Below are 24,658 nucleotides of genomic sequence, written 5' to 3'. Positions count from 1 at the left end.
TCACTCACAACAAGAAAAAAAAACGACGAACATTTTCATCATTATTTAGTACTAGTGCACACTTTTTTTTTTTGTTTTTCTTTCAACCATCCACTTTACTAAGATGGATGACCATCTACATGGCTGGATAACTCTCACCATTTACTCTCTCTCTCTCTCTCTCTCTCACACACACACACATATATATATATATATATATATATATATATATATATATATATATATATATATATATATATATGTTGAACATAAATTTATAACCGATGTAACTCTAGCTACTTGTTTCAGAGGTGGGTGCAGAGAACAGGAGCCCAAGATGGCCGACATGAACTTTTGACCTGTTACTACTCGACCACATCGGTAGCTGTTGCTCGACCACATTGGACGGTGACCATCACATGATACGATTGATTCCTGATTTGCGCACTACATTTAAAAAAACAGGGCACTGTCTTCCCAGTGGACGACAGGGCGACTCACAACTCCCACCATTATTGAAGCTAAAAACGATTTCACGTGGAATTCACGGGTCAATACTTGAAATGATTTGCATCTAGATTGCCACAATGCCATGAATCTACACAGAAACATCCTCAAATCTCTCTTTCTCGATGTGGTTATATATATATATATATATATATATATATATATATAAGAGACGTATCTTCCCCGCCATCATTGGCACAGCAAGCTCAGCCATGTAATGGTAGCTGGAGATAGTGGTGGCAGTAAAGAGGCACTGAGGTGAAACATCATCCTTCTCTCTCTCTCTCTTTTTTCTTTTTCATATTCATATTCATTGTGGAGGTTGTTGGCCGTCACATATGATCTCTCTGATTTTCTACCAAAAGCTCCTGTTCGGTTGTTGCAGCATTGTGAAAACTGGTTCTTCAATGGCGTCTGACATCAATTAATGAGCTGAAATCAGTTGTGAATCAGCAAAAAAGTATAGAAAATGAAATATTATATATATAAGAATTAATCGAATAAAAAACCAAAAATTAAGAATAAGTTTAAACTTGATGTCTGGCACTCTTAAATAACTCAGAACTCAGAACGCCTTTCTACAAATTATTCGTGATCCTTTTTCTTTTCTTGTTCACTTTTTCCCTCCTTCTTCATGTGATCAACCACGGGAAGCATTAATATCGCCACCTCAAGAAGGCGCCCCAACCACACGTTATAAAACTCGCTTCTGGAATCAACTTTATGCAACAACATCATATATATTACTATTGATTCAAGAAAACCCGGCCCCAAAACCCGGCAAGAAATCTTAGTTACTGTTTGAAGTTTGAGGAGAGGAGAGAGAAAGAGAATATTCTGAAGCTATAGTTTCTAATTAGATCTGATTTCAAATGGGCCACTTTTCGTTTTGTGTATTTGGTCTTTTCTGGAGAAAAGAAATGGGAAACTTTTGGTCTGTGTTCCCATGGCAGTGATGGATGAAGAAGACACATGAAGACGAAGGCATATACTTTAATTAGTGGCGCATACTCCCTTTTTGGTTGGTAGTGAAACGGATCTATGCATGAAACAGTCGGCCGTCAGAATAATTTGAATCTTTACTTAGGCTCGTTATTGAATTACGAGTTATGGCCACATTTAAACTTGGAACATCATTCCACTAAACCAATTCTGTCGATTAAATAAATAAAGAAATTAAGTTAATTAATAAAAAAGAATGAATTCATCAAACACTTGTTACAGTTTTATATGAATCTACCTAAGTTTTTAGAATAGTATTATGAGACAGTAACAAAGTGTTACTATTACATAACAATCTCGAGAAGCTTGTGCACTCTGCATTTCGATATGAATGACAAAGAAAAAAACTTTTTTGGATGTGCCATTGAGCTGAGAAGTAAATTCTTGTTCAAGTTCAATCACTGTTAAGTAATCGCTTAAGTCTGCCATTTCCATCGTTTTTCATGAAAGCATTCATACTTAAATGAGTTAAGCCATGACCAACTTAGCCTCCAAAAAGAAAAAAAACCAGAGCTGAAGGAGTTGCTTGCTCTACAATTCGTCATCAGCCATCCGATTTTCTGCAGGCTGGCTGCCGTTGATCACTTAGATGGACGGTGGTCGTCCCAGAAAACTAATGGTCGCAGATTTGACCCACCAGCTGTTCTCCTCCCAAATAAAAACTTGTCAATGCCTTTTCTTAAAAGAAAAAAAAAATATTTATAGAAGGGTTTGGCCAGGAGAGAATGACGTCGATCGTTCTGACTTTGGCAGCAGATTTCCGTCAAACTGAGCAGCTCAGAGAGGACGTTACGTAATGCTAAGTGAAGAAGAAGACTTCCCCCTGGCACTCGATTTATATATTTATGTATGCATATCTTTCTATCCGTCATTCCTTTGAAATTTAGAAAAAAATAGGAAAACACATAAAAAAAATGAACAAAAATGATAAAAAATAGTTGAAACTTAGACACCTAGCACTCTTGAATCGGTTGATTCAACTATGGTATCATCTGATATTTTGATTTCTACCACAATAAATATATATTGTCAAATTTTTATGACTATCTTGGCCAAGAGGTCGACCTTTGTGGGTTTACTAATTTATGAATTGTTTGACAAATGAGAGCCCGAGATGTGGTCGATGTTCTGCGCTCAAGGCCATCGGTCGACGAGCTTCTCGAGGAAGGTGCGAATATTGTTGATCATAAAACTTTATACTTATTGGTTATCAAATGCTTATTGTACTTTCGATGCTTGCACATTAGTCCACCAAGAAATTACTTTCTCAGTCTCGATCATCCTCAAGCGAACAATTTCTTTGGAAAATTGAAAATGCAGACTCTTTAATCTTTCCGTTTCCGCACGCAAAAAATTCAGAAGGAAACTTTCCGAAGAAAAGAACATGTAAATGTAATGGATATTCACCACCTTGGGAAGGACAAAAAGAAGGACAAAAAGAATCTTGATTCTTCACCTTCCCAGAAACGCAGAAAAAGAGAAAAACACACGCACAAGAAGAAAAAGAGAGCACTTTCATTAGCTAGTGTGCCACTTCACCGATGAATGATGCATGAAAAAAAAAATGTTGCTTACTTTTTCTCCAATACACCACCTTTGATATCCCAATAGCCCGGCAGCATCGGGAGGCCGCGACAGCCTTCCCCTTCCTAAAAGGGGAGGAGGCTTGGCGAGAGTCGCCGGAGTCACCCCAACACCTCTTCACGGTGAGCTCATGAACGAGTTCGAGCCGAGTCATTTGCTTAACGAGTCGACTCGTTCAAATAATCAATTTAAGTTCGAGCTCAACATGTAACTGTTGATCCGAGCTCGAGCCTTAATCGAGTTTGTCGAGTCTTAATCAAGTCGATATATTCAAACAAGTTTAGAGTTTGTTGAGCTTTAATCAAGTCGAGCTTGAGCTCAACAAAGTAACGACAAATATCAATTCTATTCAAACGCGTTTGTCGAGCCTTAATCGAGTCGAGCTCGGGCCCAACATGTAACGATGAATATCAATGTTATTCAAATGAGTTTGTCGAGCTTTAATTAAGTCGAGCTCGAGCTCAACACGTAACTGCCGAGTCGAGCTCGAGTTGCTTCTATCAAGCTATTCTTAGGCTCGAGCCGAGTCGAACTCGAGGTTTCATTAATCGAGCAGAGCTCGAACTAATTGAACTCGGGCTCGACTCGGCTCGTGTTTACCTCTATATATATATATATATATATGTCTATATATATATATATATATAACTTGTACCGTGTCTATGTTGCTGATTTTTCTAAAATTGAGCGCACATGGTGACATGGAGAGTGACTTCCGGTTGGATATCGACCATCGTCTCCAACACAAGTGCGGCACAATGTTCAGAAAGTCAACCATTAAGGCCCCCTTTCCTCCTTCCAAATGTGTTTGCGTGCTTGACTGTGCGTCTATTCCTACTGCTCAACATGGCACGCATGTCGTCATGTTCCTTACGTGCACGCGCATGCACATACACACACATATCCACACACACATATATACATATTATATGTTACATAATGAACAAGTCAACGATATTTTTCTTATAGCTAGAATGAGAAGCTTTGAAGAAATTCGTTCTTAAGTTATAAGCAATATAATGATTAATTTTAGCTTTATTACCACTCAGGACCATCTATCGCTATCCTTTTAACAAGTGGACTCAAGCTAACCGTGGAATTGAATTGCCAACGTCAAGAATGGAATTGGCCGCGTGAATAAGGCAGGAATTTTATGAAAACAAAACTCTAAACGTAAGTGTTTTATGAGAGATTAACTTGAATAAATAAGTACAAACGTGAGTCCTCTGATAAAATATGAAATATGATAGGATGAGTTGCACAAATTTCAATAGATTCTTCAATGACTTCATAATTCATAGACCGCGTTATTGACAGCGTAAAAGCATCGCGTTTCTTTAAACTCAGCTGGTGGCGTTGACCTGAACCACGGCGTCTTTAAATATACAAACTTATAAGTTGGTATAACCCCGATATATTCCTTTACAATTAGCTACTAACACGGGTTAAAAGCGAAAAAGTAAATGAGTTACTGTAATCAACAAAATTTGATCAGTAAATGAATCTTTCCAGACTTAAAATTGAAGAACCGGAATAATTTATAGTTGTAAAATGCTTAAGCATATATAGTAGGAGAACTCATATTGTTTCTAACTTAGAATCGTTTTGTTTCTCAATGAATTCTTCCTCTCTTTGTTTTCAGTTAAATAAAATAATCAATTTTGTCTAGTGATTTTATCTTTTCAAACCAATGCTCATTTCATCTCATGCAGAGCACGGGCAAGAAACTGGAAATGAGGACCTTGGAGATGGAACGTGAAAGGGGTCCCGCCACAATTCTCCTTTCTAAGTAAATCTGGGGTGGATCCACGACCACCACGCTACGCTATACGTGACGTTCCTCAACCGCCCAAAAGCTGCACCACCTTTCGATCGTCAGCTAAAATTTAACGCTTATAAATACAGACACCGCCATTGCTGCTCAAAATCGTCTCTTTCACAGAGAGAGAGAGGTGCTGCTTCTGCTGCTGCTGCTGCTCTTGGATTGATTCGTTTGATGATGGAGAAGAAGGACTTGGATTTGGTTCTGGTGCCGATTGGGTTGGCGGTCATGGTTTCGTACCATGTTTGGCTGCTCTACAGAATCAGAAGGCACCCCAAGACCACCGTCCTCGGCATCAACGCCATCAACAGAGTCGTCTGGGTGAAAGCCATGATGTCTGTAAGTTTCTCTCTCTCTCTCTCTCAATCCTCTCTATATCGAAAGCCTCATAGACGTTAGTTGAATCGACTTGAATGATGCGCGATTACTTGTTTTCTTGAGTACAGAGTCTTTGGTTCGCTATTTCTAGCGGTCTCTGGCTGCTCCTGCTCTAAACATAGCCTCCAAACAGAGTTATCTGAATGCCAGGAGAGAGCACAATGGCGCTCGTCCTAAACTAGTCCCTATAGTCTCATGCATGTGAAAGCACTGCACCCCTCCTACTGCCCTACATATCCACTTGAATTAGCCTTGGAAACCGTGCCATGATTTTCTTTTACTTGTATATATTTTAGCTGAGATGGGGGAGGGGAAAGATTTGTGTAACTTATTTCAGGTTGCTATTATATACCTAGCTCCTGTTAATTTTCTTTTTTGTTGTTTTGCATTTTAAAAAAGTGAAATAGACACCTTGTTGTGTGTTGTGTGTGTGTGTATATATATATATATATATATATATATATATATATATATATATATATATATATATATATATATATATATATATATATATATATATATATATATATATAATATATATATATATATATATATATATATATATATATATATATATATATATATATATATATATATATATATATATATATATATATATATATATATATATATATATATATATCGTAGTTGCTCGGGCATATCTGCATTTTCATGGTCTTTGAAAAGCTTCTGGTCATTTAACAAAAATTGCAGTTCTCATAAAATCTTAAGAGTTTACCTCTTGAAAGGAACACATAGTATAATATAAATTATGCGTGTTCCCTAGTGAATAAAACATGATAACCTTCCACGAATTTGAACTGAATAAAAAAAAATACTTACTAGTTTAGTTTTGGATAGGTTTTAACCAAAAGTCAAAAGGTATGTTACCAATGCTTGAATTGGACACACATAAAGCTATCTTAACCGATTCAAGCTGTTAGGGACAAACCTGTTAGGCACAACACAGAATAAACTCTCTTCTCGCACTCTCAAGAGGAGATTAGAAGCAACAAGGAAGAAGACAACGATTTACGTGGTTCAGAGCAATAATCTCCTACGTCCACGGTCGCACAGATCTCTTGTATTCTCTCTCTTCTATGAACACACAGAACAGACACTCTCAAGCGGCGGTCATCCTCAAAACATAAGGATTAGGACAAACTCGTATTTGTATGGATCAACTTTCATACACCAACAAAACCTTACGCTAATTCTTGTAAAGGATGTACTGTACACACACACCTTCAATATTAAAATGTGCTTTGAGAGCGATAAAAAAAATTCGATGGCATGTGGCTTGGTAAGGCCATAATCAAATTATTCCCTACGTCCATGGATTTGATGCGGAACAAAACGAAAGTTTCTATTTAATGAAGACAATTTAGAAGCACATATACGAATCTGTTTTTCAAGCTATTTATTTTCTAAAAATCGTCTAGTGTTTGATAAAGATTTCAAAAATATGAACTGGGAGAATCCCTTTCTGCTTTCCAGGATGCGAAGAATGCCATTCTAGCAGTACAGACGCTTCGGAACAACATCATGGCATCCACTCTTCTCAGCACGACGGCGATCATGCTCAGCTCTCTGATCGTGGTGTTGATGACCAGCAATTCTGTTGGGATATCATCTGGGGGCGAAGGATACGGCGGCGGACTCATACACGGGAACAGCAGCAAGTTGCTGCTGTCGATCAAGTTCTTCGCCATACTGGTGTGTTTCCTAACAGCTTTCCTGCTATTTGTTCAGTCAGTGAGGTATTACAGCCACACCGGCGTCCTCATCAACGTGCCCCTCAAGAATCATGCTCCAACTCTGACGCCTGAGTATGTGGGGAGGATCATAAACAAGGGAAGCTATTTCTGGTCTCTCGGGATGCGCGCCTTCTACTTCTCCTTCCCTCTGGTTCTTTGGATCTTTGGCCCTATACCCATGTTTGTTTCTTCCATTGGCATGGTTTTCTTTCTCTATTTTCTTGATACTTCCCATGATCCTGTACTCAGTGCGGAGGTCCAGAACGTAGAGCTAGTGTGAAGAAGCGGCATACGTAGAAAAGATACATAATACATTATATGTTATGTAAGTAGGTCTGGCAGCCGCTTTTGATATATATATATATATATAGTCTAGAGGTTTCAACTCAAGTTGAAGAAGCTCTAGTCTAGTGACAGATTCAATTTCCAGTTGAATCTGCTCGTGTCAGATTAGATAATAAGGTTGAGAATTGAGATTCAACTAAAGTTGTATGTATTCCCTAGCAGGGATCTTGTTCTTTACATGACTAATTCGAATTTGAAGCAATGAGCTCCATCATACATTTTTAAGTTTTTTTTTTCTTTTGATTGTGCACTTTATGTACTAATCTGATAAGAAAAACCATAGCCGTCTTTTTTTTTTTTTTCAATTTTGAGCTGGATTCTGCTTAAGGAAGATCTGACTAAATTCGTAAACGTACGATGGCTCTACCCTAGGCTGAGACCAAACTTTTTACATCCCTACCAGATTCAAATTACAAATGTGTGCAATGGATTTTTAGTTTCAAGGGGCTTAGTATAACTGGTCGAACGATCGAGTGAAACTTCTGTGGTCTCCCGTTGATGATTCCTAAAGCGCGACGCGGTTTTGAAATATCTCCACTGTAAAATGATCTTATCTTTGATTATTCTTATAATCTTACCAGTTTCTTTCTTGGTTTTAAGCTAAATTCTGTGTGCCGTTTAAAATTAACTAATGTTACCCACTCTTATTACGTTATTGCTAGACAAAATCGGTTTTTATTTTAATCCAAAAAAATATCAAAATTATTGAATGAAGAAACTTAAATGATCAGAATACATAGGCCGCACCCGATTGGCTAGATCGCCTTGATCACGTCTATACAACTTTTGGAGGCATATGAACAGTTTTGATTTCAGGTAGCCAAGATGTCGGCACAGTTATAAAACAAACATCTAAATGTAAAAATAGTATTATATACGAAACAGAGCAAAAAAGTCTCATTTCCAAGTCCTTTAGGATAAGAACGTGAAGTAACCTGATTGCAGCAGGGCTTTCATCCGCCGAAAATTCGTCTGGACATGTATATTTTCAGCGATGATGTTAATTCGAGTATACATTTAAATCAGCTGACGATCAGCATATGGAGAAAGATGCGGATATCCATCATCATCATCATCATCATCATCATCATCATCATCATCATCATCATTTTTTTTTAAATCTCTTTCTCTCTCTCACAGACGCTTAAAAATATGAATTTAAGATCAATGGGACCTCAGGTCTCGGGAGACTTAAAAACCTCATATCATATCTCTGGTTCAATCCAATCCACCCTATTTTGTTTTGAATGTAAAGAAGTTTTGAAAAACTATGGACTTAAAAATCAGCTGTTTGTTAGTCTCAAAAGATATAAGTGCAACTGGGCAGTAAGGCGACTCATAATTAAGGGATCTAAGGATAGATCTTATGATCACTTTCGTGCTTTGGTTTGCTACTTTTTTGGGCTGCAAATGGTGGCAGGAATAAACTGAATTGATGTGCGCACTGTATGCTCATATAAACTCAGAAGTAAAGCGGAACCTTAGAGGTCTAAGGATATAGCCTTAGGACATTAAAAGAATCCACTGTTTGTTCAAAGGTATGAAGGCAAGTAAAGGTGGTCTCAAACACCAGGTTTGGCGATAAAAAAAAAAAGCTTGTTTTTTAAGCAAATTAAAATGTCCAAATATTTTCTAGCCTTTCTTTCACTATATATATATATAGTTATAAGCTTTACAACACATGATGTAGACCGATCTACAACGAGGACTATGAACATAACCATGTTACTCTCCGATCTAACGGGCTCAAGAACTGCCCGGACACGGCCCACTTGCTTGGGTCGTAAACGCACCCACCATCGAGCATGTTTTGTGAGTCATTTTCAAGCCTCAGGAATGAACGCGGCATATGTACCGATGCTTATACTTGATATATTTCTTAATGCATATATCAAATACAAGAACATACATACACATAGTTTTTATGTGCATCTAGTTGATATTAGTGAATGAAAGTCTCCAATATGACATTCATACATGGTATGTATTCTATCGCATCGGCAGTGTTAATATAAGTAACAATAGTTAATAATTAGTGGTATATGTCTCGCCATGAACGTCTTGCCTTCTGTAGATCTCGTTTCCATATTCTAGATTATAGAGCTGTAATGTGATAATGACATAAAAAAAAAAGTGAGAGCTAAAATGCATTACAGTGGTAATAGATGCCCTTTTTTTTGTTGATGTCTTTAATAAGTTAATGATGAGGTAAAGTAATGATCTCAGAAAGTAAATAGTTATTTTAAAGTAATATAATGACATATCACAAGACGAACGTAAAAGATCCAGCGAGCCAAATGAAGAGATTAAAAAAAAAAGGAAGAAAAATTTAATAAATGGTGTTTTCTCAGGTTGATGAATAATGTATATAATAGGAGTTCAGAGCTTGTTTTCAGCCCTAAACCATACGTCTTATTACCAATGTAATACGCCTTCACGTTTTATTTAAATTTCTCGTATGCCGTTGACATTTTACAGGGTCAGCACTATGGTGATTTTAAATTAAGGCAATTTATCGGTATATATCTTAAAACATTCTTACACAAATAAGAATTAAGAAAGTTACGAATAATTGCACAAACTAGTAGGCCCCGTACGCCTTAGAGAAAAAAAGAAAATTCTTATCAGCACACCTTTTACTTTAATTAGATTTTATTTTTAGTTTTTTAAATTGCTAAGTAGGGACTTCATTTTAATTATTAAAGGTCAAATAGTTGGCAATTAACATTTCCTGTCTCTGCGAAGGACATAATCACAAGCCCGTTTCACAAGATTTAATCAGTGAACAGAACTTGGCCTGACTAAAAGTTGAAGTTTGTATACAAGCAGGATACAAGTAAACAATGTGAGAGATTCAAAAGTTCGCAACAAAATAATTCTAAAATATATATTATCAAAGGAGAACTCTTTCTCCAACATATTATAGTCTCTCCCTCACAGTTTTCCACCTTATAACGAGGTGAAATCTAATTGCAAACTAATGATGTGCCTTATATTTTTCTCTGCCTTTGTTTTCAATAAGTAGAGGGTCATTTCAACTCATTTAGTACATCGATCTGTCTGTAATATTCTTCATGGCAGAAAGGAATCTCTACCATGCAACACAGAAAAGAAGATCTAAACATGTGGTGCAAGTTTCATATATTCTCTCCCTGTTTTTTGTCTAAATTAATAAACAGTCATTTTAATTACCTCATCCCAGGTTCTTAATTATTTGCTTTCCCTTGGGGCCTAGATTCTTGTTTTCCTTTTGTTTTCTTTTTACAAAGAACGTATGGTGTCCCCACTGAATCAAATTCAACGCTTATAAATACTTATACAGCCGTTTTTGCTCATCCTCATGAATTCAGAGAGTGGTGGTGGCGGTGGATTTATTCATTCAGAAGTGATGGAGAAGAAAGAGTTAGATTTGGTTCTGGTGCCGATTGGGTTGGTGATCATGGTTTCCTACCATGTTTGGCTGTTCTACAGAATCAAACGGCACCCCAAGACCACCGTCCTCGGCATCAACGCCATTAACAGAGTCGCCTGGGTGAAAGCCATGATGTCTGTAAGTCTCTCTCTCTCTCTCACATGACAGAGCCCGAGAACTTCTTTTCCTTGTTCTCGGTGATTCTCTGATAAAACACGTAGCTGTGTTTTACAGAGGAAAGCGACCATTCAGCCTGAATAATAAAAGAGAAGAGATATATATTTACGATGAAGCTGGCCGGTAGATGTTGGGCTCCTCCATCTATATACGACCGATCGACGCATATAGTAGTTTATTAAAGACGACGATCTGCAGAGCAATCGCCATCGTCTCATTCCTCTTCAACTTATATAACAAGAAAGAAGATAACCGTTAGAATGATAGAAAAATTACCATGTATACGTTTCAGTGTTTTGTTTTCGTAAATCAAATTTGTCTTGGGATTGAGCTTTTGTTTGTCCGGGTGACCAATAAAAGGCCGAAACCATTATTCAACCCCTCTTTTAGGGCACCAACCCCGCATCACTTTAACTTGTACTTTGGCGACTCTATTTTGCAGCACAAAAAGTTAGCACCTTGAGGAATCAAAGCCGATTACCTCTTATTCCATGCTCGATCATGTTGCCCCAACCTCCTTAAGAATGATTGAGTTTCTGTTTGACTTACTTATCAACATCCTTTTTCATCCACCGGTCTACAATCAGGCCTATCTTCCGTAGCGTTTTTAATTTAATCTGACCCTGAGTCCATCTCGGTCGGTCTTACTAAAGTCCCAAAGTCAGGCGCTTTAATTTAAATAAAGCTTGTTAGGCTCATGAGCTTGTGTATGTATAAGGAGATTCAAATATGTTGGATGCCGGACGTTGTTGGAATGGCTCAAAATTGAAATTCATTGTCAAAGCATCATAAAATGTTGTTTGAAATACCGCAAGTGTTGTTGTACTATAAACTGCCACTGATGTTCATGTGCTGACTGTTAGCGTTATGTTATTTCTTGCCATCTAATAGGTCTGGTCAAATTAATTATGATCTTGAAATTTTGACTGCACTAAGAATTCAGTAGTTTCAATTTTATAGGTGAATCCAAGAAAAAAGAGACTCAAGTGTGATGCATAGATTTGAATTTTACGAAGTGACTTCACTTGATTAACTTATCTTTTTCAGCTCAACTGTAAAGTTCGATTCTCATACCGGTTTTCCTAAGATTTTCTAAAAATTCCTAAAAGAACTTTATCGAAATTAATGTTAGTGGGTGCTTACCTTTTCCTCTATCTCTTTATTCTTACCATACCAAAGTAGTCAGATTACCAAAAATTATAGAATTGAATATGTGAATGAAGAGCCAACAAAAAAAAAAAAGTTACATAGTTTCATTTTATAAAATTTGATGTGCAAATGAGATTTTTTGGTCTCTCAATTCTTAGTTTGAGACATTGTAAATGTATCTGTGCATCCAACTCAGAAAATGCATTGCCCACTTACTTTTCTCTTGATGGTTCGTTAATATTTGTTATATATAGATTCAAAAGACGGGTAATTAGAGAATCATTTTTGGTTGCTTTCCTGCAGGACCCGGAGAATGGAATTCTAGCAGTACAGACACTTCGCAACAGTATCATGGCAGCCACCCTCCTTAGCACCATGGCCGTCATGCTAAGCTCTCTGATCGTGGTCTTGATGACCAGCAACTCCGTCGGTTTATCATCTGGGGGCAATTCCGAATACGGCGGCGGCATCGTCTACGGCAACAGCAGCAAACTGCTGCTTTCGATCAAGTTCTTCGCCATCTTACTGTGTGCCCTAACAGCTTTCCTTCTATTTGCTCAGTCGGTGAGGTACTCTAACCACACCGGCGTCCTCATCAACGTGCCCTTCAAGAATCAAGCTCCAACTATCACGCCGGAGTATGTGGGGAGGATCATGAACAAGGGCAGCGATTTCTGGTCGCTTGGATGGCGTGCTTACTATTTCTCTTTCCCTCTGTTTCTCTGGATCTTTGGCCCCATACCAATGTTCCTTTGCTGCGTGGTGATGGTTTTCTTGCTCTATTTTCTTGACATTTCCAATCACCCTGTGCTCACGCGTGCAGAGGCTCAAAATGCAGAGAATGAGCGATCTGCATAAGAAGATCTCTTACGTCTTCAATGTATAGGTTAGATTGATGCTGCTTTTGAAGAAAATATATACGTGTAGGTTGGTCAAGACCTCGAGTTGAAGATGCTGTAGTCTTAGGAGAGATTCAATTCCTGTTGAATCAGCTTTTGTCAAACTAGTTAATAAAGGGTGATGGTAATCCAGATTCAACAGAAGTTGAATGCATTCCCTTGTAGTGGTCTGTTGTTTACATGACTAATATGAATTTGATTGCTAAACTACGGCTATTCATGTTACATTTTTGGCTTTGTACTGCTTTACATGTCCCAAAGGGATTCACAATTGGCGTCAGGTTTTATGAGCTGCTTGTGGAATATGAAGTACACAATCCATGACGCTGCTCCTAAAAAAATCGACTTTCAGACTTCCTAATACACAGTTATTCAAGCAATTTACCTGAAGTCTTTGATTTCACATGCGGAAACTATAACCTTATAAGTTCATTGACATTATCCTTGCTAGGCTAGGCATGTAGAAACCATGTGGCTCCTGCCTCCATCATCAACGTTTATAAAGCTTGCTCAGACTTCACGAATTAGATCGAATTTATCCGTCAATGAGGTGCTAAATTCAAGTTTTAACAACATATGGATATGAAACACACACACACACACATGCATGCATGCATACATGAGTAAATATGTACATACACACATATAATTTGAAATGCATAGAAGTTTATATTATTTAACGAAAGCCACATATACGACATTCAGCTTTTGGCATATTTACAACATTAATTGGCAACACTAGAGACAAAAGCCCATGCATTGTATGCTCAGCTTTGGCAAACGTCCACTTACTAATTTTGGCGTTTTAGCTTGCCAAAGAAGAGCCTGTGTGTTCTCTCATAATGGAGGACGCACCTGTCGAGTCTGTGAAAACGAACATTTCACATGGAAGCTGAAGAAATGGACAGGACAAGAATCAGCTTCTATTATCAAATGTATTTTCTGTTTCTATGTATTTGTAAAAATCTGTGCGCCAAAAAGTTTAATTTTCTCTATGTTTCCCTCGAATGCACGCAGTTAGCTATCATCGTTAAAATGTCACAGAGGTCTACTGCTATTTCGGAATTATGAACTTGATTTCATTTAAAATATGCAAGAAATGTGGGTACCTCTACAGGAACTTTTTCTCTCCTGAGTATAATGGAGGCCGTGGATGGGCTGTTTTTCTACCAAACGATAATAAAGAGAAGGAGTTACCAATTAAACTTCTTTCATGTATTTATCATGTAGAACTCTCTCTCTCTCTTCCTCATATATATATATATATATATATATATATATATATATATATATATATATAGGATGTGGTTGACGATGAACAAACAGCTCCTTATAAACTATTGGTACGAATGTGAAAAGGGTCGCACCACAATTTCCTTCGTCGGTAAATCTGGGATATCACCACCCTACACCATACGTGAGGTGCTCAACTGACGAGCGGCTGCACCGATTGATCGTCAGCTCGAAGCTGGTTATGTGGTCGCATCTTTGTGCATAAAAAATCGTGCATAAACCAAAATAATTCTATTAAAATTAAAAAAAAACTTTTTTAAGGGTAAAAACGATTAAAAAATAAAAAATCTAAAATACATATTATTTTATAAAACTTTTCAAAAAACTACCCTCCAGTGCATATTTCTGTCATCAACCGACCCGACGCCGACTCTTTGAATCAAATCTAACGCTTATAAATACGGAAACTGCGATTGCCGGTCAACATCATTACTTTCTCACACACACACAGAGAACTGTGTGTGTGTGTGTGTGTGTATATATAAGCTTCACCGCACATGCATATGGAAGTCTAAACAACATATAGACACCGATCTGTAACGAGGATTGTGACTATAACCATGCCACTACCTGATCGAGCGGTCGCCCGGGACTGCCATCGAACGTTTTTGCGAGTCAAATTGAATCATGTTCATGAATGAGCGCGGCCAATGTAGTGACGCTTATACTCATCATATTTCTTAATGGTAGATTAAATACATGAACAGGCATGCACATTTATATTATGTGCATGGAGTTTAAATTAGTGAATGGAAGTCTCCAATATGACATTCAATTAAGACGTAACGGTATATCTTTTTAGGAAATTGGCAGAATTAATATAAGCAACAAATTGGATACATGTAATTGGAGGTGAATTAGAGTGCATGCCTTTCCCTAGTTTAGAGTCTAGAGCTGTAATGTGATAATGACATAGAAAAAAATGAGGGCTAAAATGCAAAATAGTGATCGCAGTTAACCTTTTTGCTTGTTGGTTGTTGTTGTTTTTTTAAATCATTTAATAATGAAGTAAAGTGATGATGCCAGAAAATACACAGTAATATCAGAGTAATATAATGACATATTCCAAAAAGAACACAAAAGATCCAGCGAGCCAACCGAAGAAATTAAAAAAAAAAAGTTCAATAAGTGGTGATTTCTCAAGTTGATCTATGACGTATAAAATAGGAGATCAGAGCTTGTTTATGTCTTATTACCAATGTTATTTGCGTACACGTTTTATTTAAATTGCCTTTAGGGCGTTGACACTTTACATTGCCAGCACTATGATGGGCGTATATTTTAACACATCCTTACACAAAAAGAATGCAGAAATATAACAAATAATTACATGTTTTATGTATCGTAGAAAGATCAACGCTAATATGATTATTTATAGGTTTAGCATCTAAGGGTATAGTATCCACCAATTTCTATATATTGGATTTTGTAATCCTCTAATTTGTAATAAATTTAAGAATAATTAAATTTAAGATCGTCATAAAATTCAAGCAGGCATGGATGCATTTTGGGACCTATAGACTTTGACTTTTTAAGTAAGTCCATGAAGTACGTTTTGAAAAACTGTTGAACCAGCCAAACAACCATCACTATATACATATATATAATTTTAAACCGTTATATCCAGTTTTCCCTGCCATATAAATTTGTTTTTACGGAGTCCTATTACACAAATGCACTCCAAGTGTCCAAAGTTACAACCTTAAAGAAAGAAGTGTGATGCTTAGGTTTGAATTTAATGAAGTGAGTCAACTTGATTCACTTTATCAAATTTTCAGCTTAATTGTAAACTTCGATATGGCACATTTTTTTATAAAATTTGATCTACGAAGAGAATTTTTTGTTCTTCAATTCCTATAGTTTGAGACATTGTAAGTGCATCTGTAACGACTGTATCTACAAATAAATAAATATGTACATGTATGGAAGCAAGTTTTTGGTCGATTAGCTACTGTAGATCACAAAGGCTGTGCATCCAACTCAGAAAATGCATTGCCCACTTAATTTTCTCAATGTTTTTCATATGTGGATTCAAAAGACGCGGTAATTAGAGAGACCATTTTTGGTTGCTTTCCTGCAGGACGCGAACAATGGAATTCTAGCAGTTCAGACAATTCGCAACGGTATGATGGCAGCCACCCTTCCTAGCACCATGGCCGTCATGTTAAGCTCTCTGATTGTGGTCTTGATGACCAGAAACTCTGTCGGTTTGCCATCTGGGGACAATTCGAATACTGTGGCGGCATCGTCTATGGCAACAACAGCAAACTGCTGCTGCCGATCAAGTTCTTCGCTATACTACTGTGTTCCCTAACAGCTTTCCTTCTATTTGCCCAATCGGTGGGGTACTGTAACCACACCAGCGTCCTTATCAACATGTCCAACTTTCACGCCGGTGGATGGCGTGTTTACTATTTCGCTTTTCCTCTGGTTCTTTGGATCTTTGGCCCCATACCAATGTTCCTTTGTTGGGTGGGGATGGTTTTCTTGCTCTATTTTCATGACATTTCCAATCAGCCTGTGCTCACGCCTACAGAGGTTCAAAATGCATCGAATGAGCCGTCTGCGTAAAAAGATCTCTTAGATGTTCAATTAATAGGTTAGATGAATGCTGCTTTTGAAGAAAAAATATGTGTAGGTATGTCTAGAATTCGAGTTGAAGAAGCTCTAGTTTTAGGAGAGATTCAATTCCTGTTGAATCAGCTCTTGTCAAACTAGAAAATAAAGGGTGTGACTGCAATCCAGATTCAACTGAAGTTGAATGCATTCCCTTGTAGTAGTCTGTCGTTTATATGACTAGTGAATTTGAATTCGATTGCAATTACACTACTGCAATTCATGTTACATTTTTGGCTCTCTACTGCGTTATCTGTCCCCAGCGGATTTAGAAATGGCGTCAAGCTTTTTGAGCTGCTTTGTGGAATATCAGGTGCACAATCAATAATGCTGCATTCCAAAACTTTCAGACTTCCTAATAAATAATTAGTTATGATTTCTCGCGCGAAATCTGTAAGCTTATTATAAGTTCAGGGACATTATCCTTGCTTGCGGGGCATGTAAAACCATGTAGCTTCTGCCTCCATGATCAACATATATAAGAGCTATACCAGGCTTTACGAATCAGAATCGATCAAGTGGGGACTAAATTCAAGTTCTAATTTCATGTGGCTGTGTAACATACATACATGCATGCATACATACATATAATTTGAAAGGCATGGAAGTTTATATTATGTAACGAAAGCCACATATACGACATTCAGATTTTGGCACATTGTAACATTAGTTGGCAACAGTAGTGACAAAGGCCAATGCATGGTTTCTTCAGCTTTGGCAGGCGGCCACTGACTAAATTTGGCGTTTTGCCTTGGGAAAGAGGGGCCTCTGTGTTCTCTGATAATGATGTTCGCACCTTTCGAGCCTGTGAAGACGAATATTTCACATGCAAAGTTAAAGAACTGGACAGCACAAGAACCAGCTTGTATTATCAAATATATTTTCTACTTCTTATATTTGTAAAAATCTATGCGCCCAAGAGTTTAATTTTCTTCATGTTTCCCCCGAATGCACGCCGTTAGCTGTTAGCGTTAAAATGTCACAGACGTCTGCTATAATTTCGGAATTATGAAGATCAGTTCATGTAAAATGTGTGAAAAAAGTGGGTACCTACAAGAAATTTTCTCAGTCAGGATTTTTTGGCTGAAAAGTACACGTGTCGCCATCCCAAGTCTAGGGCAACCCAAGTAATTTTTGAATCATTATAATACAACTCCAAAGTCCTTAAAATAAAATTTTGATTGACTATTGGGGGCCACTGGTAACATCAGGCCCATGTGTCTCCACCACTACCCAATATAGGCCGGGATGGCCCATTTATCTACGACAAACATAATAGACATTGTATTTTTGAAACTTATATATATGAGAAAACCTTATCTAAAAACATTATGTATTTGATCCAGCTGATATGATTATTTATATTCTTTTTTCTAGATCGAACATCAAATGTCAAACATAATTAGACTGGTTTCCGGAAACAACAAAGCGTTTCTGAAAGACATACTATAGGAAGATGTTTACAACGCGCTATTCTTACTAAACCTCTTTATGTGCCCAGCTTGTATAAAGTACCCAATTTGTTTGCCTTTCTGAGTCTGGTCTTGCCTTCAATATCATTCATCAATCACACTTACGCTTGTTTGGTTGAAGGGAAAGGGAGGGAAAGGAAAGGGAAGAGAAATGAATGAAATGAAAAGGAAAGAAAGAGTTGATTAAAATGCTTGTTTGGATAGAAAGAAAAGGAAAAGGAATGAAATACAAAAAAAGGTTAAATAGCACATGAATTTAGAAAAGAGAGAAAGGAAATGAGGGGTAGTGTGAGAATAAAAAACTCTTCCACTTACCTTTCTTTCCTTTCCTTCTCAATCCGTTCGATTTGAGAGGGAAGAAATTTACACTAAACAATTCCTCCATTTCCTTTCATTTCCTTTCCCTTCCCTTGCAGCCAAACACGCTTTGCCCCTTTCCTTTAATTTCCTTCCTTTGTAATTAGCCAACCAAACAAAGGAGAGATTGCTCAATCCACCCCTTTCCTTCTCTTTCTCTCCTACCAAACAGGCCGTTAGTCTCCTGGTTAAAATTTGGTATTCTCAAACTAAAAGCGTCTGTTTACAGCCGAAGTCCGGCCCTATCAAATCCCGTTACAAAATAATATCCCGGGAATCACTCCATGTTCGCCATATCAATTCAAGGAGAATTGACTTACTGATCGTTTAGTATGTGAAAAACCAGACAAAATTTATTTAATTAATTAACAAAAGAAATTAAAGGGAGGATAACCACACTGCCAATTATTCATGCATGAGGCTGGCGGATACCCACAATAGTGAATTGCAGATTTGATTCACAAGAGCCACAAACGAATCTTATTATGATCCATCAAATGAAAATTGGCATTCAAATCACTTCAATCCAACATATATCTATATCATGTGTAATGTGTTTATAAAATATGGTCTTTATATCATGTGTTTATAAAATATGGTCCAAGAGCTCCTTTCCAAAGGGCTTTTATATTCAATATTGATGAGAAAGAAAAGGAAGCCCATTTGGGTTAATTTGGTTTACCGGCTTGGGCCAACGGCGGATCAGTCACTGGTTTCTGTTCATGTCTTTATTAATTGGATAAGTCCAATGTCATATATATATATATTATTTGGATAAGTTCGATGTCATATATAACCGATATATATATTATATATATCCTTCCATGTGGCATTCTCTACGTCCATATACCGACTTATGGCGCAAAGTCCAAGCTCTTAACCATGCATGATGGCGCGTGGCTCTGATCTGTACCCTGGGTGTCAATTCAAGGAGATGATTAAGGCATTTTTCTGCCGACCGTGATGGGGGACCGATCTCGGTTCGTCTCTTCTCTCCTGTTGCTCTCATTAAGAGACATGACTCCTTTTGTTTGGGAGTTGCAGAAAAAGGCGCCTATGCTTTGTCCTTACCCCTTGCCTTCTTCACTGTGTGATCATTATATTTTATTCATTTTCAAGTTTTTACTTGATTACGATGCGAGTCGATCGGTTGCTCTATAACCATTAGCATAGTCGGGCAACACTGACTCGGATGAAATACATTTCAGGAAAATGTATACAGCTGTTTATTATTGGTATACAGACCATTCACTTTCGGCTTACTGCACCAGCTTATAGATCATTTCTGTCTTCATCTTTATGGCTGTCGAAGATCGTCTGAATTTCCTTTTGCATTCTTGCAGATATAATTTACATTTGCTAGAGAGTAAAATCAATATTCTTTTCAAGCAACTAAAAAACCAAAGAAACGGAAGCTCTATTAAGCCACCAACTAGTCATATTTTGACTGGTACTCATCGATCGATAATAGTTACTTATAGTACTCCGGTTGGAATCGGCATATTTGTATTTTACTCCCCGTAATTTTTCTCCAGCCGGGCTTAGGCATTATTTTCGGCTTCCGGCGAGGTGGCGTCTCAAACGGGTGGGGGCTCCTTATCCTCATGTACGCTGCAAGCCGATCTAAAAGGTCCCCAAGATCGTTTGCATTAGAAATTGGCAGTTTCCTTCTTCCTACACCCTTTTGAGGATTCAAATATTAATTAGTGGGGTAGCGAGGTTCCTAACAAACAAGAAAGGTCGGTGGTGAATCCTCACGTTGTTTCAAATTTCTTTCGCTCCCCAATAATGAGGAAACAGGCCAAGTATTTTCTGAGGTTCACATATCCATTTTTACTGTGCTTTTTGGTGACCTTTGCTCCAGACACTAAATGCACCTTTCTTTTTAATTTGTCTCTTGGAGAAGTTATTCCTCCGCTATCTAGACTTTGCACCAAGTAATCTAAGGCGCTCGTGACGGCGTTTTTTTTCTCCATTAGCTCGTGCTAATGTCGATAATATTACAACCTAAGAAGGGATATAAGTGAGTAGTTTTTACAGAATATGGATTTGAGACTAAGTTGGGACAGACCAGTTGGGATTTTAGGTTTAAGATGTAGTCTGCTCACTTTTGACCTGAACCATTGTTGTAAAGATTTCATGTGGAGAGATTTATGTGGAACATGCTTCACCCCAAATTTCTTACTGAACTTCGCTTGAATTCCTTCACAAATTTCCAATGCTTTAACTTACTGAACTTCGCTTGAATTCCTTCACAAATTGCCAATGCTTTAACTCTCTGCTGCCAAAGTTCCTAAGTTCGGTTATGCTTCAACTTGCTTATTGATTTTCTTTTCTTATAATACAAAAAATTAAGGCCGGTGTCATCCGTTACACCAACCAATATATATTTTAGAGTTCAATACTCGAAAAGTGCACCCATTTTTTTTGTTTAATTATCTGGGCCAAATGAATATCGGGGAGATTGCAGTTTCATAGAATCAGCAATTTTTTTCATCGAGGCCTAAATCGATATTTTGGGGAGGCTGCTGTTTTTCACCTCTTGTGCCTACTGTTGTTTTAATTTCACCTCTTATGCCTTTACTAAACGCCAAATATACAGTAATGTGGTGCCCGGATAGCACGTATCTGCTAATGTTGAGCTAAACCAAGCTGACAAAAGGGAGACAATCATGCAGGCTCCCCTTGTCATATAACATCAGATACGTCTCTTTCAATGAAGTAACTTCTAAAAGAAGCACCTTTTCAACTACCATACACACCACCGCCGATAATTCCTGATGTGTACCAAAATGATAGTTTCAGTTCCCTTTCTTTTGGTTATTCTTCTGGTCTTGTAACCGAGCTCCGGTAAATCTGGCAAAATCCCGGTCTGTGAAAGCTTGTCCCTGAAAGACACCATATATGGTAGAATTTTTTTAGAAGTGGTTGAAGTAGGAATGGAAGATTACCATTACATATCCAAAGATCCTTCTACAAATTAACTAGATGTGGAGACCATATACAATAGTGCTAATTGATTTCTTCAAGGGGGAAGTTTTGATCATAGGGAACAGCAGAAAACTTGAGCTTAGAACTTGAAGTCTTAATTTGTCTTCATCTTTATCACAAATACTTGGGGAAAGATCATATTCATTTTGTCCAACATACATAATCTGTAAAAAGAGCATGTAAAGACATGCACATCATGTATGTCAAAACATACATCATGTAAGCATACAAAAAGAGTTACTAATGTCCATCATACATCACCTAAAATAGCAGCCTTGATCTGAAAGATGGTGAAGAAGATATCCAGTTCTATCACAATTTGTCTTCCAAAAACACGAAGAAAAAGAAAGGAAGCTGAAAGAACTAAGGAAAAAAGAAGCATCTCCACACCATCACCATCCACAACAGAGACATATCCATCATCATGATTAGAAGAACCATGAGTGCAGTTCATGGGAAACCTCCTTTTCTCTGGCCCGAACACATTCTTCCCCCATCAGAGGGGCTCTGCACAATGGGCAGTTCAGGTTGAGGAAGCCAAACCAGCCATCCAAACAGGACCTGTGAAAAACATGGCTGCAACCTAACTTCCTTACCTCCTCTCCCTCCTTCAGCCTGCACATGCAGACCGCACACTTCTTCTGATCATCACCACCATCAAACCCATGTTCAGAGCTCGAGTTCTTCTCCAATCCTTCTGCCAAAACAATGATTCGGGCCAGCCCAAGACCCAAATCAGACTCATCTTCACAGCATTCGTGAGGACCCAAGTGAAGGAACCCAAGTGAATTTAGAAGGAGAAAGAGAAGAGACCTCAAATATGAAATCCAACAGGCTGCTGTCACAACTATGAAGATGGGGATTGAATCAGATGCACCATCTTTTATACCTCCACAAATCCCCATCTCTCTCTGTCTCCCTCTTCTCTCTCTCTCTCTCTCTCTCTCTCTCTTTTGGGGATATGAATATGTTAATTGTGTGTGTGTATTCATATAAAAGGGAGTACCATCTTGGTCTGGTGTGAAGACATTAAAGAGATTGCAACTATTTTGAACTACTAGCCAATATAGTTGGACAGTTGGGGGCGCTTTTCCTTTGATGATTGATTGGCCTCCTCAATGATTGATTAGAGTTGTTTCTGACCAAACGCTTGGCGAATCGAATCTTACTGACTCGGTTATTGGCCAGAAAATATGAGACTCGTCGCCGAGTTTCGTGAGGTGAAGACTCAGCCAGCTGAGACGACTCGGATTACTGGGGTGTCCATGAATCGGTCGCAATCGATATATATGGAAGACCAATACATCATCTTGAAGATATGTTAGAACTGGATCCGACGGGAAATTGACACGTGGGTTCGATCAGGCAATGGCCAATCAGACTCGGAGATCGATTTGGTTCAGATTAGGATGAAAATGGCGTTGAAAATTTGGATCTCACACTGCAATGAAGGTGATGAATTACTGTAGTGATAAGGAGAGTTCATGTTTTTCCTTCTTTTCTTTATTGCGATGGATATCAAAAGATGTTTCCATACAGCATTTTAAGGGATCGAAGATCAGTCATTTAGCTGGACTTTCTCAAACTGAAGTATCTTTTCCTTTTCTAGCATAATTGGAGATAATACCGAGGAAGTAAATAGTTGAAAGTTAAAACCCGGGATATTTTAAATTGTTTTCTTAAATTCACCTCTTTTAGAACATCCTTGTGAACAATATTGGTTTATGAAATAGTTTAAAATTCTATCTGTAAATGGTATTGGATAAGAAGAATATTACTGTCTTCTTAGAACATATGATATTAACTATAAATCCAACAATCAAACGCATGACATAATCACATCATGTTTTTCAAGCAACAGCATAGCATTCTTCAAATGTATGTCATAAGAATTTGTGTTCCAAGAACACAATGTTTTTGTCACCAAAGTGACGAACCTGTATATAACATTACAGTTCATAATCGGCTAGTGCCAATTCTAAACAGATGTCAGCCTAATGAAGCTAATTAATTTTAATCTTGAAACTAAATTCTGGTCCGATGAAGCTAATTTATTTTACACTTTATTCACTGGCTGTATTCACCATAAATTGGCACTAGATGGCTAATTTCGATGCAGAATCAGTTCCTTTCCTTGTTGGGGGCAGCCAACAAATCTCGTTTTCACAAAATTGTATATATAAAACTTAAAGCCGGGGATGTTATGTAGGTAGGTCCAATTTCTTTATAGAAAGCCCATGTAGGGGTGCACAACGAGTCTAGCTACTCGAGCTCAACTCGTAAGCGAGTTCGAGTTGCTTCATTAGTTAAACGAGTCGAGCTCGAGTTCACAAGCCGACTCGTTTAACTAATCGAGTCGAGTTCGAGTTCATTCAAGTGGACTCGTTAAAGCTCGACTCGGCTCGTCATTAAAATATCGGTTTTAAAAAAACCGGTTAGAGCCTTAGTCAAGCCCTAATCGAGCTCACGTATTCGAGCCTTAATCGAGCTCACGTATTCGAGCCTTAGTCGAGCTCACGTATTCGAGCCTTAGTCGAGCTCGAACTCAACAAGTATGGATGGCTGTAAACGAGCTTATCGAGCTTAATCGAGTCGAGCTCGAGCTCGACAAGTGACTATCAAGTCGAGTTCGAGCCAGAATAGTCGAGCTATATTCGAGCTCGAGCCGAGTCGTGCTCGTGTCTTACTTAGTCGAGCCGAGTTCAAGCTGACCGAGCTCGGGCTCGACTCGGCTCGTGTTCAGCCCTAAGCCCATGGCTCGAAACCCGCAAATCAATACTTAGATCAGGATTACTCAAGAAATTTTTCAATACTTAGGCGTATTTGGGTGATGGCAGTGGGCAGACGTATGCAGTTACCCAACGCCAACTTCGTAAAATTCCTTTATTTTTATATACGTGTGTTCAACTATTTAATTG

General features: G+C 37.9%; 3 protein-coding genes across 3 annotated transcripts; 2 read left to right on the top strand and 1 right to left on the bottom strand.

The window, feature by feature from the left end:
- Positions 1-5,019: 5,019 nt before the first annotated feature.
- Positions 5,020-7,578, top strand: LOC116264709 (uncharacterized). Its single transcript, XM_031645066.1, has 2 exons — positions 5,020-5,233; positions 6,770-7,578. The coding sequence occupies exons 1-2, from the start codon at positions 5,069-5,071 to the stop codon at positions 7,307-7,309; spliced, it is 705 nt and encodes a 234-aa protein (XP_031500926.1). The 5' UTR covers positions 5,020-5,068; the 3' UTR covers positions 7,310-7,578.
- A 3,158-nt stretch (positions 7,579-10,736) lies between these two features.
- On the top strand, positions 10,737-13,038 carry LOC116264904 (uncharacterized). Its single transcript, XM_031645356.1, has 2 exons — positions 10,737-10,924; positions 12,416-13,038. The coding sequence occupies exons 1-2, from the start codon at positions 10,763-10,765 to the stop codon at positions 12,968-12,970; spliced, it is 717 nt and encodes a 238-aa protein (XP_031501216.1). The 5' UTR covers positions 10,737-10,762; the 3' UTR covers positions 12,971-13,038.
- An 8,788-nt stretch (positions 13,039-21,826) lies between these two features.
- Positions 21,827-22,749, bottom strand: LOC116264543 (E3 ubiquitin-protein ligase RHA2A-like). Its single transcript, XM_031644838.2, has one exon. It carries the CDS (start codon positions 22,730-22,732, stop codon positions 22,169-22,171), a length of 564 nt encoding a protein of 187 aa, XP_031500698.1. The 5' UTR covers positions 22,733-22,749; the 3' UTR covers positions 21,827-22,168.
- Between the last annotated feature and the right edge of the window lie 1,909 nt (positions 22,750-24,658).

Source organism: Nymphaea colorata, chromosome 11, assembly GCF_008831285.2.
Source record: "Nymphaea colorata isolate Beijing-Zhang1983 chromosome 11, ASM883128v2, whole genome shotgun sequence".
NCBI lineage: Eukaryota > Viridiplantae > Streptophyta > Magnoliopsida > Nymphaeales > Nymphaeaceae > Nymphaea > Nymphaea colorata.
Note: the sequence above shows the minus strand (reverse complement) of the source record. Positions and strands in the feature narration are given on the sequence as shown.

Excerpts from the sequence above, each read along its gene's own strand:
- LOC116264709 (XM_031645066.1), top strand. The coding sequence starts at position 5,069 with ATGATGGAGAAGAAGGACTTGGATTTGGTTCTGGTGCCGATTGGGTTG. Across the intron at positions 5,234-6,769 it reads GGGTGAAAGCCATGATGTCT|GATGCGAAGAATGCCATTCT; the intron begins GTAAGTTTCTCT and ends TCTGCTTTCCAG.
- LOC116264904 (XM_031645356.1), top strand. The coding sequence starts at position 10,763 with ATGGAGAAGAAAGAGTTAGATTTGGTTCTGGTGCCGATTGGGTTGGTG. Across the intron at positions 10,925-12,415 it reads GGGTGAAAGCCATGATGTCT|GACCCGGAGAATGGAATTCT; the intron begins GTAAGTCTCTCT and ends GCTTTCCTGCAG.
- LOC116264543 (XM_031644838.2), bottom strand. The coding sequence starts at position 22,732 with ATGAATACACACACACAATTAACATATTCATATCCCCAAAAGAGAGAG.